The following is a 15,648-nucleotide window of genomic DNA, read 5'->3' on the forward strand; positions in this document are numbered from 1 at the left end:
TTAATAACAATAATTATAGTTTTAAAAATATAAAGTTATTTGTATTAAATAGTTTTTTAGGCACTTTTCACATTACAAACATTGTATTAAGGCACATAGACTTTAGATTTTAATAAATATACTTAAGAATAAATGTCTTATATGAGTATTTCTAAAATAAACATCAATATAATTATTTTCATAATACAGTTGTCATGACCAACATTTTAAATATAAGAATTTCTTTAAATATTTACCTTATTGCACGTATATTAATAATTGATTGATATATCTCTACTAAATTTGCATTTCTACAATTTTTCCTGTTTTCTCATCAACACCATCTATTATTACCGGTTCTTCATCTGGTGTTGCTACATCAATATTTTCGTTGATATTTTCAACCATTTCACTTATTACCTTATTTTTATCATTGGCAAGTTCTAACATTAGTGTTTCTAGTTTTTGTGCTTTTCTTGTTTCATTATGAGTTATGAGGGCACATAAATGTTCCGTTAGCAGTTCTTTTTTCTCCTTCTCCTTTTGTAAATTTATCTTTGCTTGCAGAAATTCCTTTTCTATTCTCAAATAATATTTTCTGAAAAAAAAGTAGTTAATCTAAATTCCTTGTGAACTAGTACAGCCTAGGACATGATAAACTGGTGGATGTTATACTATTGACAAAATATAATTTATATTTATTATTTAGCTTCACTTGGCTGGAATGTACCTGTCAGTTTAATAGTAAAGACATTTTTAGAATCACAGCTTTATTTTTTTTTAATCTGTTCTTTAAAAACATACAAAAATTTTAAAAAATCCGAAATTAAAAAATGTTATACAGTAGTTTATCAAAATCTTAAAAATATAAAGCGCTGATTCAATATTAAATAAAAAATAATAATTTTACAAAACATTCCAATAATAAACTTACTCTGATTCTGAATAGGTGATACAAGCTTGGTCTATCTTCTTTCTTAAAACAGCAACATCTTGAGAGAACTGGCCATCTAAAACTTGCAATTCTTTCTTTATCTTTTCCAGTTTTTGTACCTCCTCCTCCGTTTGTTTTGTCCTAAAACATTAATTTAGTAACTCAATCATAAGTTCTAATCAGTACCGAGGCATGAAACCAACTAAAAACCAAACTTATTAGATAATTTTTTATGTATATTATGTTGTTATTTGACTGCCAGTTTGACAGACTGTCGGTTTTAAATATTAGAACAAGCCATGGAGACCAACATCCACCTTCTTCGATGTTTAACAAAACAATGAACATTAGAAGAAACTCATTAATCATATTGGCTTTAACATATAAAATTTTCAAATTATTGCTTTTTCACTTTTACCAAACCATACCTACCATATTGCTTTTGTTATAAGATGATAAAACTTATTTACCATGGTTTTAAAGTGAGACTGAACAAACTATGTCACATTCATGTTATCCCAAAAATGATAAAACACTTGAATGAGATAAGGTTTGTTAGTTGAGATAAATAGATTTTATCTGTTAAGAAAATATAAATATCCACCATCAAAGTAGAGTAAGAGTAGTAAGGTGCAGTGTCTCTAAAGTAGCTTAATCTTAGTTCTGGTGTATAGTAGGATTTTCACAATTAAATAATATCTTAAGAATGTATAGTGATATTAAATGCATAACAGAATATTAATAAATAAATACTTAGATACAGCTCTTAATATATTTAAACATGAAAATATAATAAGATGTATGTTTGCTGAGTTCTAACATCAGGAATTTAATGACTCAAAAAATACAATACCTATCAGCTAAAGCCTTAGCCAGCATTTCTTTTCTTTTCTTATTCTGTTCTTCCATTAACTTTTGTCTGAGCTGTAGTTCTTCCAACTTAACTTTGTGAGTAGCCAAATCATCCTCTGTGTAGTCAATACCTCTGACAACATCTGGAGTTATGACTATGGTATTTGTTCTACCTTCTTCTAAAGTTTCACAATCTGTAACTTTTTCATTTTCATTCATATGTGTAATTCTATCCCTATTTTCATTCATATGTGTAATTCTATCTTCATTTTCTTTTCCATAAATTTCGGCTTTAGTTATATTATTTTGAGCATCATTGGGAGATGTTGGTGATTTTAAACTAAGTTTACACCTATCAAATGCGTCACTATAAACTTCATCAGATATTTGATTGGACAAAGTTGGCAGTTTTTTTGCAATTCTTCTTGATTTAAATCCAACCTTTTCTATTCTTCTAGCAATTCCTTCAATTTGTTCTGTAAATTGTAATTAAAATGTCAACAGCATAGAGATATAGTTTAGTAATAATAATTTAATACACTATCATATTCAAATGTAATGGCCACATGAAACATGAAGTTTAGTTTGATTTGTTTATAAATTGGTTAAACTTCTAGTAGTAAAAAGGTAAGGATAGGAGTAGAATCAATCAAGGCAGAATAGGTATATAATAAGCAAAGAAAGTCACAGAATTTGGCATATACATCCATTAAATAAATATATTGAACTGAAGTGTTCATTCATATCACAGAATAGTAATAATACAAGTTGTAACATATTAATTTTCTTTATAACTTTTTCTTATATAGATATAAATAATACAAAAATAGTTTATGAAAATTTAACAAATTTTGTTCTATTTAAATATATATAGAATAAAATTTACATATTGGTAGAAGTCTTTCGCACATTGAACACATCACCACATAGATGAAGCAGCGATTAGCTAGTACTTTATAACTATAAATTATTATCTCGGTGTATATCCGGCACAACGTGGGAAGATTATTTAGACATTATACTTAATATATTTAATTTAATTTGAACTTCTGATGAACTACACGGAACTGTAAATTTAGAAAGAATAGTTTGTTACGAGTACTGATGGGAAAATTAAAACAATAAACAATTGAAATTACCGCTTTTTATATCTCTTTCCCCTGATTTGATTCGCTTCAAGTCCTCTTCGCTAAAACCGCCGAATGTCGAAGTCATAATTTGGACTAACTACTTATGTATTCTTAAATCATTAGACCAGTAACTTTGTTAAAGTATTTCGAAAAGGAATACGTAAAAATTTATGTAGTTTAATTTTTGTAAACATATCTAGCGAGAAATAATACAAACATATCTCAGCATCTTGAGATAATGAGATTACTGTTGACGTATTAACTGATGACGTAAACTAGTAATGTCAATTGTCTAGATGTAGGACCATATTATTATATTTTGTCTGTCACTGAGTATAAAACTACACTGACTGTATCTCGAATTTGTCAATAAGCAGATTGCAGCAAATCAGCAGCTAAGATTAAAACACTGACAATTTACCATTGCATGTAAAATTTTGTGGTTATATTTACAAATGCATCAAGACAACGTTGAAATATTAAATTATTAAATAATATACCTAAAAGTTTTAAAGAAGAACCAAGACCACCATAATTTACTGCCTTTTAAATACGTAAATAGGCCTTTCAGCCGTTATTAAAATGAGTAAGTATAAAATTTCTCAACAAAGATCAAGACATAACAAAAACGTGTTAAATGTTTTGTAATATAATTTAAGGTCTAATATTGAAGAAAATCCGAGACGTGGACCCGAACAATAGTGAAGCTGTGAAAGAATGTATTACAGGATTTTTCCAAAATTTAATGAAACAATCTGATCCTAAAAGATGGCTTAAAGCATTGGATGATGTTATTCGCCGGTAAATAACCTTAAACACAATTTTAGATGCTAGATAGATGCTTGCAAAACAACAATTTAGTCATTCAAAGAGTACTTATTCAATTTGCAACACTATCTCTAATTTGCACAATCTCATACTTATAAGTACTGTTTTCTTCTTAATTCTCTCTTATTATCATCATTTTTTAAGACTATCATTTACATTGTTTAAAACTTTATCTATGTAAGCTAAGTTTAAAATTAAGAATACTACCTAGATAAATAATTTTTATTTTTTTATTTTAAGCTTTCCAAAGTACTGTATATCTCATAGAGGTGTTATAGAAAATTTTATTGTAAGTTTTCTAAGCTCAAACAAGTATCACAATGTCATTGAAGCGGCCAAATGTGCTCACTCTTTACAACAGGTAATTTAATTTCTTACTATTTTGTGCAAATAGTTTTAGGACATTTACTCACAATGTTTTATTGTAAAAATAATGAAATTTAATTTATTTAACTTTAATTGATCTTACAATTCAATAAAAAAATTTTTAATTATTTATTCAGTATAATGTCTTTGTATATAATTTTCATGAATATAGTCATAACCATTTACAACAACAACGTTTAGAACAACATACCGGTTATATTAACTAAAATCAAAGATCCCAGCTGAATTCTATTGATGTTGTTTTTTTTTTAAATTGACAAGGGGGCAAACGGGCTGGAGTCTCACCTGATGTTAAGTGATACCACCACCCATGGACACTCAATGCCAGGGGGCTTGCGAGTGTGTTTCTAGGCAAGTCAAGCCCTCTTCTGTGCTTTACCTACTTACTCAAACCCTTGGTTATGGCTGATTATGACTGGTTTGGAAATAATATGATATATTAGAACATTTCCATATGCAACATCAAAAAGTCCTTTTCTTTTGTCTGATATTGTATATGAGCAATTTACTATTGTAGTTATAACCTGTTGTTATTTACAGGTCCGGCCACCACAAGAGAAGACCTCTACCCCTAAGTCTTGTTGGAGAAATCAGATGACTTTATTATGTTCAGTAACACATAACTTAATTGACAAATCATTCCCTGATTCTCCTACTAGTATGCATACAACTAACTTAGAGGTAAATAATTAAACAATTTTATTCTGTTTCTACACCAGGATTTCTTGATAACACTTAAACATTATTTAATTTAGTTGGGTTGGACTTTGAAATCATATACACAAATTTGATGATACTGATTATGTAGATGTCTCGGGACCTTGATTGGAAATCCACCTGATTTTCGCTGCAGGAGTTTTGTCTAATTACAAAAAAAATTACAATGTATTGAAATATGTAAACCATCCAACATTTTCTAATTTTCTATTGGTTATTAGAGAAGTGACATTCTGTATTAAAAAATTGGTTTCTTAATTCGTCAATTGTTTTTTAGCAAGACATAAATAATAATTGATAAAAATAAATATCATGAAATTTGTGTATATGATTTCTAATTTGTTACCATTTAGTTTAATAGCTTTGAACAGCATAATGGTGTCCTACGTTTTTTTTTTAATCAAATGTACCCTTAACCCAGTTAACACAGATATAAGTAGTCTCGTATTTTTCTACATTTCAGAACAAATTACAAAATATAACAAATACACCTTTGAACACTGCATTATCACAGCTTAATATAGTAGGTGGAAAGGATGCTGAAAGAAGAAAACGTTTGATTACTCGACTTGAGAACATTTTTGTTTTTATTCAAGCAATGCTTGTGTAAGTGATACTGCCTTTATATAACAAACTTTAAGCTATTTAATCTGTTGTCATAATGACACTTTGTATATGAATAAATGTGATAAAACTTAAAACTACGTGAGTTTCAGTGATATTTTTTCACTATCACAGTGACTTTTCTGTAAAATCATCCTTGCAACTTCAAAACATTATTACCCTCATGAATGGATAGCAGATTTTGAATAATAAAGTGAAATAAGACACCAAAAAAATATTAAAGAACCCCAGGTCATAGTAGCATTGGAAGTTGATTCTTAACGGGCCAGTAGAATTAGGTACGGAGTATGAAAAAGTATGTGTTATTCGGGGAAACTGAAAAATTATTTTGATATTGTACTCTATATATGCATATGCTTGTAAAAAATTTCTTCTAAATGGCTGGACCAATGCATGTACATTCTAATTGCATTGAGAATGGTTTAGAGTTGATTAGATGATTTTTTTGTAATATGTTGGTAACAATATATTTTTTACAAATTAAAATAAACTACAATTTTCATCACCCATGCCTTTGACTGAGCATGTCAATGCGCAAAGTTGAAAGTATTTTAAAGCAAAAGGAAAGAAAAATATTCAGAAACATAGTATGTCTGTCCCATACCACATCAATACTAAATTTGAACTGAAATTTCAGGGAAACATACCCAGTAGCAAAGCCAATTCAACCACAATTAATATTGGATATTATTGTTCATGCTTTAAGCATAGCTCGATCTACAGGACAATCATTAAACAATATTGCACAAATGAAGACAGCTGCATTGAGAACGCTAGATGCCTTAATAGCATGGTAAGCTAAATTTTATTATCTAATGATTTGTTCTTTGTGTTGGCGTATAAAATGTGGTTGTCTGGAAGAGATCGTTCGAACGCAGTAAGGCAGCCAGTTGCTCTCCTTTTCATTTGTCATTTGTCAATTGTCAATGTCAATCATATTTCTGCATAGAATTAACTAAACTAATATTTTATGTCAATTGTGAAGAAGAATGTCATAGTTATGTTAATATCTTATAATATATTTGTATAATATTTTTTTGTAATTTATTATGACTTATTACCTATATTATAAAAGTTTTAAAATCGAAAATAACTGTATTTTTTTAATATTATGTATAAATGTTAGTAGTTATGGGACTGACTCAAGTGTGTATCACTACCTCCCTTGTTACAAAAACTAAACAATTTTGCATTTGTCATAGTGGTATCGGTAGTAACAAATTGTCAATTCAAGGCAATCAAACGAGTTCTTTAACAAGCAACATCAACAAAGTTGAAATAACAAAAAGAATTAAAAGAAATTTACGATTAAGTTTGTTATTGAAGAGCTAGTACACAGATTTTTTTACTTAATAGGGTTCCCAAATCTTACACATTAAACAAAATGTTTTGTTTTTTATTTCAGCCTAGGACCGCATCTTATTCCATACTCGCCTCTTGTATTCAGACTTGTGATGCAAACCTTACGTTGGACATCTGACAATCCTGCAAAGGAAACTAAGTAAGTAAGCTATCATATATATAATATACATAAACGTGAATCAATATCTAGCCGAATGGTAATAGGAGATTTTCTTGATTTTTGTTATATAAATACTCTGCGGATGTCAATCACACTAAAATATATTAATCTGTCAAACCACCTTTTCTGTATGAAGGTTAACACTGACAGCTCTCAAGATGTAATCCTGACTTGAGATAGGATTATAAATATATATATGAATGAATTATTTGATGTGGGTATTTTTAGATCTGTTCGTTGCGGCGCTTACAACACTCTGAATCGATGGCTGTCTATACTTCACGTACACAAAATGGCCGACAGCCGAGCGTCAATGGAGGACGAACTTACATCACATATTATTATTGATATAACACCGCCCAAGAAACTCGTTCAACTTACTGTAAGTTATAATGATGACCATTTTAAAATAATATTATGAAAAATATAAATCTGGATAACTAACTGAACTGGCAAACGTCTTTTTGCCATGTAAATCATTTATGGTTATTGTGCCTCACTCGACATTGATAGGTATAGTGTGTCGCGGACTTTTTTGTAGATATTTATAAGATCTGCAATTACTTAGAACATTTTATGGTTCTATCTTTAATAGTTTAGGCAGGGAACGCAAAATAAGTAACTTTTTTGGTTGATTTTTTACACCTTGTGTTCGAAAAACCCTAATATCTTACGAAACCCTATTTTTGTTCAAAATTAAATATTGCCTATATTACTCGTGGATAATGTAGCTTTCGAATGGTGAAAGAATTTTTAAAATCGGTCCAGTAGTTTATGAGCCTATTCATTACAATCAAACAAACAAAGTTTTCCTCTTTATAATATTAGTGTAGATAAATGAGATAAAAAAATAATTAAACATAATTAATTAAATTTACACGTTTTTTATAACCAAGAGTTGCCATGACAACCTTTGTTTAACCAGTGCGTTTGAAAAGATATATTCTAAGGGGAGGGTAACCGCTTCGTTACGTAACGCGTTACAGCGCCAATCTGTCTAGCTTTCCTTTCTCTGAAGCATAATGCAGGGGCAGACTCCTCTCTCACTCTAACTCTAGCCCTTAGTAGTGCGTTTGACATACCTACTACTGACAGTGATATAACATCAAACTATCATCAAATCAAATAGTTTAACTTCGAAATCAACAATTTCTCACTTTTGTCGGGCGTCCCGAGATACACACATTTTTTTAATATTAAATGTTTTCGAATGATTGCAGATGGGACCTCAGCCAACCAAGAATTTAAGTAAAAAGGCGAGAAGGAAATTGGCAACCACACAGTTGCAAGAAAGTACCATAGCAACACATATTCCAGGAGAGAAAAATAAAAATATTGAGTGAGTTTTTTTTCAATCTGTGTCAGTAATCCTGGTAATGCTTTGATAAATAAAAATCTTCGCCTTAAAAATGATATAATTTACGAATTTTATAGAATCGAGCTCAAATAGCTACGGGGCTCATCATACGATTTTTTAACAATAAAATAAAAGATCTAAACCCGTTCAATACATTTCCGTTCCGTCATCATCCCGTTTTTACATTATTGGTTACCGAAACTTTTTTTTAATGATTCGGCTTAAGGTATTAATTTTTATTTGTAGAAATCTTATTATATATTTCTTTTTTTTTATTGTATGAGGCGTGGTAAAATGACCTTTTACCCACGTCTTAATTTCTGCTAATAAATATTCTGTTTCTTGTCATAGAAATCGGTACATATGGTTTCTTTTTAGTCTGTGTTACATTTTGTGATTTTTGGTTTTATGTCATCATAGGTTGGTTATAAAATTAAATAAAGTCCGCATATGTTTTGTAAGGAAAAAAAATACTAATTACAGTAGTAAAAATGTTCAATATTTGGTTTTAAATGTAATCTCCATTAAATAGATTAAAAATCGACTATACACAAACACCATAAACATACCATAGTGTTTACTATACATAGGTTTGCAAAAACTATCAGAATTAATTCTCCAACTTACCGAAAAATCTTTAAAATGGCTGGTTATGTCGGTTTTTCATAGCATTTTTTTGTTTTTCATGTTTACGGATTTGTAGGGAAAAAATATTCTTTAGGCGGTCCATAGACAAGCATGACCAGAAGGTGCATAAAGAAAAAATGAATCAAACTCTGACATTTCATAATTTTGTTTGTTTCTAGATCTAAAGAATCGAATGAAGTAGCTTTGGCGGCTTTGGAGTGTGCGGAAACATTGTTTATTGTCTGTGGGATATTTTTGAAACCTACCACGCATAAGGTATGTTACGCAAAAAAAATCTCAAAAACACTTTTTTTTATACTTAGACATTTGAACATTCGAATATATTTATTTAAATAAAAAGGAACACGTTATTTTTTGTAAATTGTAGAACAACACAGATATCGTTCCACAACTGAGCGTTTTCTTAAGGAAGTTTTTAGTTGAATCACCATGTTGAACCACACTGAAGTTTTTCCGAACCAATTCAACTTAGGGTCCTTCAGCGTACCTTTTCTTAAAAGGCCGGCAACGCATTTGCGAACCTTCTCGCAATGTGAGTGTCGTTTTTGAAATTCCAAATTCAAACTTCTAAGACTCATTTAAAAGACAGGATTTGTCTTTGAATTCTGATTAAATTGATAAAAGCAATATTTTTAGGTTTTCCAAGAACGGCTAGTTCGTGAATGTTTCAATCTATCGTCATATGACGACAACCAGGCGATGTTGCTTCTACGGACCCTAGAAGCCTGTAGGAAAACCACTCCTAACACTGTACCCCCGCCCACACAGTACTGCCTGCATTTGTATAGTACAAATGTTACTTCAAATCAACCTGAGGTCAGTTGAGTATTAATTATTAATTTGCATACTTTAATATTATTTATGTGCTCTAAACTAAATTGCTTATTTATAACTATTTTAGTGGATATACTTATTAGAACTGTGGCCATGTTTCGAATACTTTTTTTACAGTAATGGGGCCTATTAAGTATTACGTAAGCACTATAGGGGGGCGGAGGGGTCTTTATTTTCTTATTTGGTTATAACGTCAACAGTAAATACTTATTTACTTTTTTGCAAACATTGTCTATGCTTAAAAACGAAATGCGTTTTCTAAGATAAACTTCTAAGTTAAGATTTATATGTAACTGTTAGGTAACATAATTCGATTCTGTGTTTTTTCCCATTAGGTACATTTTATCCAAAAACATTAACAGAGTTTTAGTTTATTTTTTTCCTTGATGCAGCCAACTTCTTGTCTATGAAGATTGAACAAAATTAAAAAAAATTACATTTCTAGATCGCCCTATTTTGTTCGAAAGCAATACTAGACATCAGGCTCCACTTGCATTGTTCGCCGCCATCTTTGAACTTCGCCTTACAAGTCGTAGAAGAAAAGAAGGAAAAACGCAACAAGGTTTCTGAGAAAAATCGTGCCGTTTTGGAATCGCTCTTGGGCAAAAACAAGTAAGATGCTAATTTTAATTTATCTTTCTCTCCCTCAATCTCTTCTTTTGCACTTGCCATATACCAGAGAATAGAGATATTTAAAGAAAACACATTTTCATGACCTACGTACTAATTCTTGATTCATAATGAAGCGAGCTTTATGTATAGAAATTAAGGGACGTTTAAAATGGTTTCCTATACGTTTTCTTAAAAAAAAATCTATTTCTACTATATTAGAAACCAGTGGCATGACAACCTTTTTAGGCCTGAGCCTATTAGCCTTGATTATTTCTAATAGACAAATAAGATCATCATCAAGCCGGTTCTCTCACATTGTTTTCCTTCAAAGTTCGAGTGAATGTTTAATCCGTACGTAGACAGAGTCTATCGGTGATCAGCCGGGGATCGAACCTACGACCTCATGGATGTAAGTCATACGCTGAAGGCAATATTGCTCTCTCATCTTCTTAACGTAAATCGTAATTTTTATTATATTAAATTGGTTGAATAATGGCAAACATTTTTTTTCAGACTACCTCCTCCAAATGATTCTACTGATATAATTACAATAGCTGATGAACCTGTGAATAAAAAAACAAGGCTAAGTGAAGAAACAGAAAGAATCAGTTTGAGTAGTGAAAATATAAGTTCAGTAGAAATAAGCGATGATTCCGATTCAGAAGTTATACAAGAAGTTGATGTTGAAATACATGAACCAAACGATATAGAAATGCAAGAATTTAACACGACCAAAAATAATAAAGAAATCAATATCGAAGACTCAGTACATATTGAAAATGAATTAACACAGAAAACAAATAATTCTGACATTTATGATATGGCAACCCAAATATCTGAGAATGGAACATCTAAAGCAGCTAAAGATAATTTATCGGGGGATGTTAGTGATATGGCGACGCAAATTCCAATAGAGAAAAATGCTATACATGAAGCATCCACTCAACTTATGTTGAACAACTCAATAGATACATTGGATGGGGGTGATGCAACGCAATCATTAGAAATAACATATGACTATCCCAATACAGGAAATGAAAAAATACCCGTTCTAGAAAAAATTGAAGATTCAAATCTACCATTGTCAAACGAGACAGATGATATTCAAATAACTTGCGGGCAAGTTCTCAACTCACAAGAAGAACGGAAATGTGATTCTGAGAAATCCAAAGAGAATTTGGAAATTGTCCAAAATGGCGTCCAAAATGTCAATGTTGAAGTTAGTGTATGTGATGCAAATGTAGAGAAAAAAGGAACTTTATCTGTCGAAGAGATGATGGCTGATTTCGTTGATGAAGTGCAAGATGAAACGTAAATTCTATGATGTGTAGTGCCAATTTTTGCATTTATTCTTTAAGCTTAAACAATTTACCTTATTAAGTGTGAGACTTAGAACAAAGTTATAGTCTCGTCTTCTCTTGTATGTCAAAATCCAGTACATTTTTGATTTACGGGAGTCACAGAAAGTAGCGCTAAGTCAGTTCTCGTTTCTGATTCTCACCCTGAGGCCCGTATTCTAGAACGCTAATCAAACTTAAATCTAATTTACGTATAAAGTTTGACATATTGTCAGCGATTCAGTCAGCGAATAGATCGTTTCTTGAGATACAAATAATTATAATGTGGTAATTACTATCATTGCTTATTTTTAGCAGTGCAAAGAAATCGCCTATATTTTAAGAGTATTTGAGTGAATTGTTATTAAAGCATTAATCTGTTTAAATATACTGAAGTTTTTATTAATGGGTCTTTTCTTCAATTATCAATGTTTTCAAAAAAATACTTATAATTTTTAACTACAATATTAAATTGTGGTTAGTGAACAGAAATACATTATGGTAATACAAATCACGTAAAGTAAAGATTCAGAATTGTTATAAAAATTAATGTTCATGTTTTGATGTTTTTCAAATGTTAAATAATTGTTTACTTTTAAGAGGTACCTACATATGATTTTGATTAGAAATTTATATAAATTGAACCTAATAAATAATTTATAATATCTAGTAGAATTTATTCTAATACTAAGATTAATAGACTGGATACGCCAAAGAATTTCTTCAGCCCTATGAATAACAATTATCAATAAATTAACTAGACCATGACGAAGTGAAAGGATACTCGCAAGAACGGGTCACCTAATTTATAATACGCGTCTTCAAATCGGTCGAAGTCGGATCCCAGTTGGTCACAGATCAGCGAGAATCTAAACAAATGGACAATAATAAAAATCCAGACGAAATGGAATTTCAAACCAGTATTCACAACCTGAAGCCAGGCAATTATCGTACAAGGGCCGAAAAATTATCGTACATGGCTAAAAATTATCGTACAAGTCAGGAAAATGGATAAAATTCTTTTAAAAATCATATAAAACGTGACAATAATATGTTGGAAATGATTTATAGTTTAAATCTTGTAAATTTGTATTTTTTAAATTGAAAAAATAATAATTCAAACTAAATATTCGACGTATGGCAAGACCTGAGCGGGGAGTGGACGTGGGCACTTCGAGTGTGATGAACGTGCCAACATTTCGAATTTATAATTCGAATTGAACAACAGTAACAACCAATAAAAGGATTGCGCCATGAAGCAACGGCATGTGATTCTAATAAAACAATGAGGCAATAGATGGCACTAACACTAAAAAACTGTAATTATTAAAGGGCTATCTGTGTAATCATCAAATTTTTCATGAGAACGGAAATTATCGTACAATCTGCGTACGATAGTCGAGTACCATCGTACATCGTACGTAGCTATGAAATTATCGTACATGTACGATAATTATCGTACGGTTGAGAACACTGTTTCAAACTATTAAGTTAAGATGTTAATTGTCATTAAAACCAAAGGCGTAAATATGAAGTTTGGCATTAGCCCTAAATTTGTAAACAAATAAATGTTTCATTTGTACTAAAGTATGAACTATGAAATCAGCAATAAGTGGAATAATTTATAATTAAAATAACCGTTGTTTAATTCAAATTAATATTATAATTTTTAGGTACAATATTAATCCGCCATGGTAGTAGCTATAGGGTTTGAAGGAAGTGCAAATAAACTAGGCATTGGTATTGTGAGAGATGGAGAAATTCTGGCTAACTGTAGACGCACCTATATAACACCACCTGGAGAAGGTTTTGAGCCTTATCTAACTATTAACTTACCTTACTTATACCTTATATAACTATTATTATTGACCAAAAATACATGTTCATGCATTAAAATATAGGTTATATTCTCTTGCATGGCTGAAACATTTCATTAAATCTAAATTAATTTACTCAATATTACTTTTAAGGTTTCTTACCTAGAGAAACAGCTGAACATCATAGAGAAAATATACATGAGGTTTTAAAAGAGGCTCTTGAACAATCTGGATTAAAACCTGATGAAATAGATGTAGTTTGTTATACAAAAGGCCCTGGGATGGGCGCACCTTTGAGTGTGTGTGCAATTGTAGCCAGGACATGTGCTTTATTGTGGAACAAACCTATTTTAGGTGTCAACCACTGTATTGGCCGTATCCTTTAACATAAAAGTTGATCACTAATTTTATAATACTTTTTGTAAACATTATATGTTCCTTATCTTACGATCAGATATAGAAATGGGTAGACTAATAACAAAAGCCCACAACCCAACAGTCCTTTATGTTAGCGGAGGTAATACACAAATTATAGCATACTCCAGGCAGAGATATAGGATATTTGGAGAGACTATTGATATTGCTGTAGGCAATTGTTTAGATAGGTAAAATATGTTTTGTAAAGTTCTATATTGTAATATATAATATATGTATGTGGGTAATATTTGAACTTGATTGTATTTGATTAAGACTTTTACTACCTCAACTTTAATTTCAACTTCCAAAATAATAAATTGTATCAATACTAACTTGTGTTATATGCCATTGAGTGGTATCCAATTGTTCATTACAAGCAAGTTACATTGAATCTATAACAGGTAATCTCAAACAATATTAAACAAATGGAACTTTTATTTGTTTGTTTGGATAAACAAGTTATTATAATTTTACATGTAATAACAAATATGGCATTTGGCAGTTGGCAAGGCATACAGTTTTTATTTAAAAAACCTAATCTTTGATTGTCATCCTTTCTAAGTATGATTAACTTTTTATTGATTTGTAGTTCTATTTTATTTTATTTGTTTACGGTTCTATGAAATCACAAATCTATTCTAATTACAGATTTGCAAGAGTATTAAAATTATCAAATGCACCAAGTCCAGGATACAATATTGAGCAGCTGGCAAAGAAAGGCAAAAAATATTTACACTTACCATACTGCGTCAAAGGTATACATAATGATGCCATTAGAATAACTGTGTCTTGAGGCTGATTATATAAAGTATATATAAATTACTGCTAATTCAGCTGTAAGTAAATTTGTGTATAATACTTTTTATATATTTCAGGAATGGATGTAAGTTTTTCGGGAATCCTTTCTTTTATGGAGGACAAAATAGAAGAATTACTTAAAGACTATTCTCCAGAAGACTTATGTTACTCTCTGCAAGAAACAGTATTTGCAATGCTGGTAGAAATTACTGAACGGGCCATGGCACATTGTGAATCAAATGAGGTCTGAAAAATCCTATATTTTTGCTTATTAAAAGCTACAGATTTCCTTGTATTTCACTACAAGAAATTATTAGATGGGTAATACAATAAAATATTTTAACTTATACACAAACTAGATATTTGCGTCACATTAATTATGACATTTCTGAAAATATAAATTTTCTAATAGGATAGTAGGTGACATTAAACTTCTGAATGTAAGATAATATTTTAGTTTCTTGTCTGATAAGCAAATGTTAAAAGCACACAAAAAAAAATGTAACACCCAATTTTAACCATAAAAAGAAATATAAAAATATCTTCTAGGTCCTGATAGTGGGTGGTGTTGGTTGTAATGAACGATTACAAGAAATGATGGGTATTATGTGTTCAGAAAGAGGAGCCAAAGTATTTGCTACAGATGAACGATTTTGTATTGACAATGGTGTAATGATTGCTCATGCTGGGGCGTCAGCCCATGCATCTGGAACTAGGATGGATTTTAAGGATTCCACCATCACACAAAGATATAGAACTGATGATGTTTTTGTAACATGGCGAGAATAAAAATGATCAAAATGTTTTCTTTATTTTTTGAAAATATATAAATGTTATTTTAGATAATACTTTCTT

The 15,648-nt window shown here is 30.4% G+C and overlaps 3 protein-coding genes across 4 annotated transcripts; 2 read left to right on the forward strand and 1 right to left on the reverse strand.

Annotated features, from left to right (window-relative positions):
• Positions 1–168: 168 nt before the first annotated feature.
• On the reverse strand, positions 169–3,126 carry LOC110995048 (RAB6-interacting golgin). Of its 2 annotated transcripts, XM_045628039.1 has the most exons (5): positions 2,905–3,126; positions 2,017–2,241; positions 1,767–1,986; positions 914–1,054; positions 169–577 (listed from the first exon to the last, which is right to left on the reverse strand). In XM_045628039.1, exons 1-5 carry the CDS (start codon positions 2,978–2,980, stop codon positions 277–279), a joined length of 963 nt encoding a protein of 320 aa, XP_045483995.1. In that variant the 5' UTR covers positions 2,981–3,126; the 3' UTR covers positions 169–276. The 2 variants fall into 2 exon arrangements, with proteins under 2 accessions (XP_045483995.1, XP_022117705.2); XM_022262013.2 differs by having other exon boundaries at positions 1,767–2,241.
• A 173-nt stretch (positions 3,127–3,299) lies between these two features.
• On the forward strand, positions 3,300–12,167 carry LOC110995049 (proline-, glutamic acid- and leucine-rich protein 1). The gene is made up of 13 exons (XM_022262014.2): positions 3,300–3,481; positions 3,555–3,696; positions 3,964–4,084; positions 4,651–4,791; positions 5,291–5,433; positions 6,089–6,244; positions 6,857–6,952; positions 7,202–7,355; positions 8,194–8,312; positions 9,137–9,233; positions 9,615–9,794; positions 10,258–10,424; positions 10,938–12,167. The coding sequence occupies exons 1-13, from the start codon at positions 3,478–3,480 to the stop codon at positions 11,737–11,739; spliced, it is 2,322 nt and encodes a 773-aa protein (XP_022117706.2). The 5' UTR covers positions 3,300–3,477; the 3' UTR covers positions 11,740–12,167.
• A 1,078-nt stretch (positions 12,168–13,245) lies between these two features.
• LOC110995052 (probable tRNA N6-adenosine threonylcarbamoyltransferase) lies at positions 13,246–15,641 on the forward strand. The gene is made up of 7 exons (XM_022262017.2): positions 13,246–13,348; positions 13,435–13,567; positions 13,732–13,953; positions 14,033–14,183; positions 14,644–14,750; positions 14,871–15,037; positions 15,343–15,641. Exons 2-7 carry the CDS (start codon positions 13,453–13,455, stop codon positions 15,580–15,582), a joined length of 1,002 nt encoding a protein of 333 aa, XP_022117709.2. The 5' UTR covers positions 13,246–13,348; positions 13,435–13,452; the 3' UTR covers positions 15,583–15,641.
• The last annotated feature ends 7 nt before the right edge of the window (positions 15,642–15,648 follow it).

Source organism: Pieris rapae, chromosome 4, assembly GCF_905147795.1.
Source record: "Pieris rapae chromosome 4, ilPieRapa1.1, whole genome shotgun sequence".
In the NCBI taxonomy this organism is placed as follows: domain Eukaryota; kingdom Metazoa; phylum Arthropoda; class Insecta; order Lepidoptera; family Pieridae; genus Pieris; species Pieris rapae.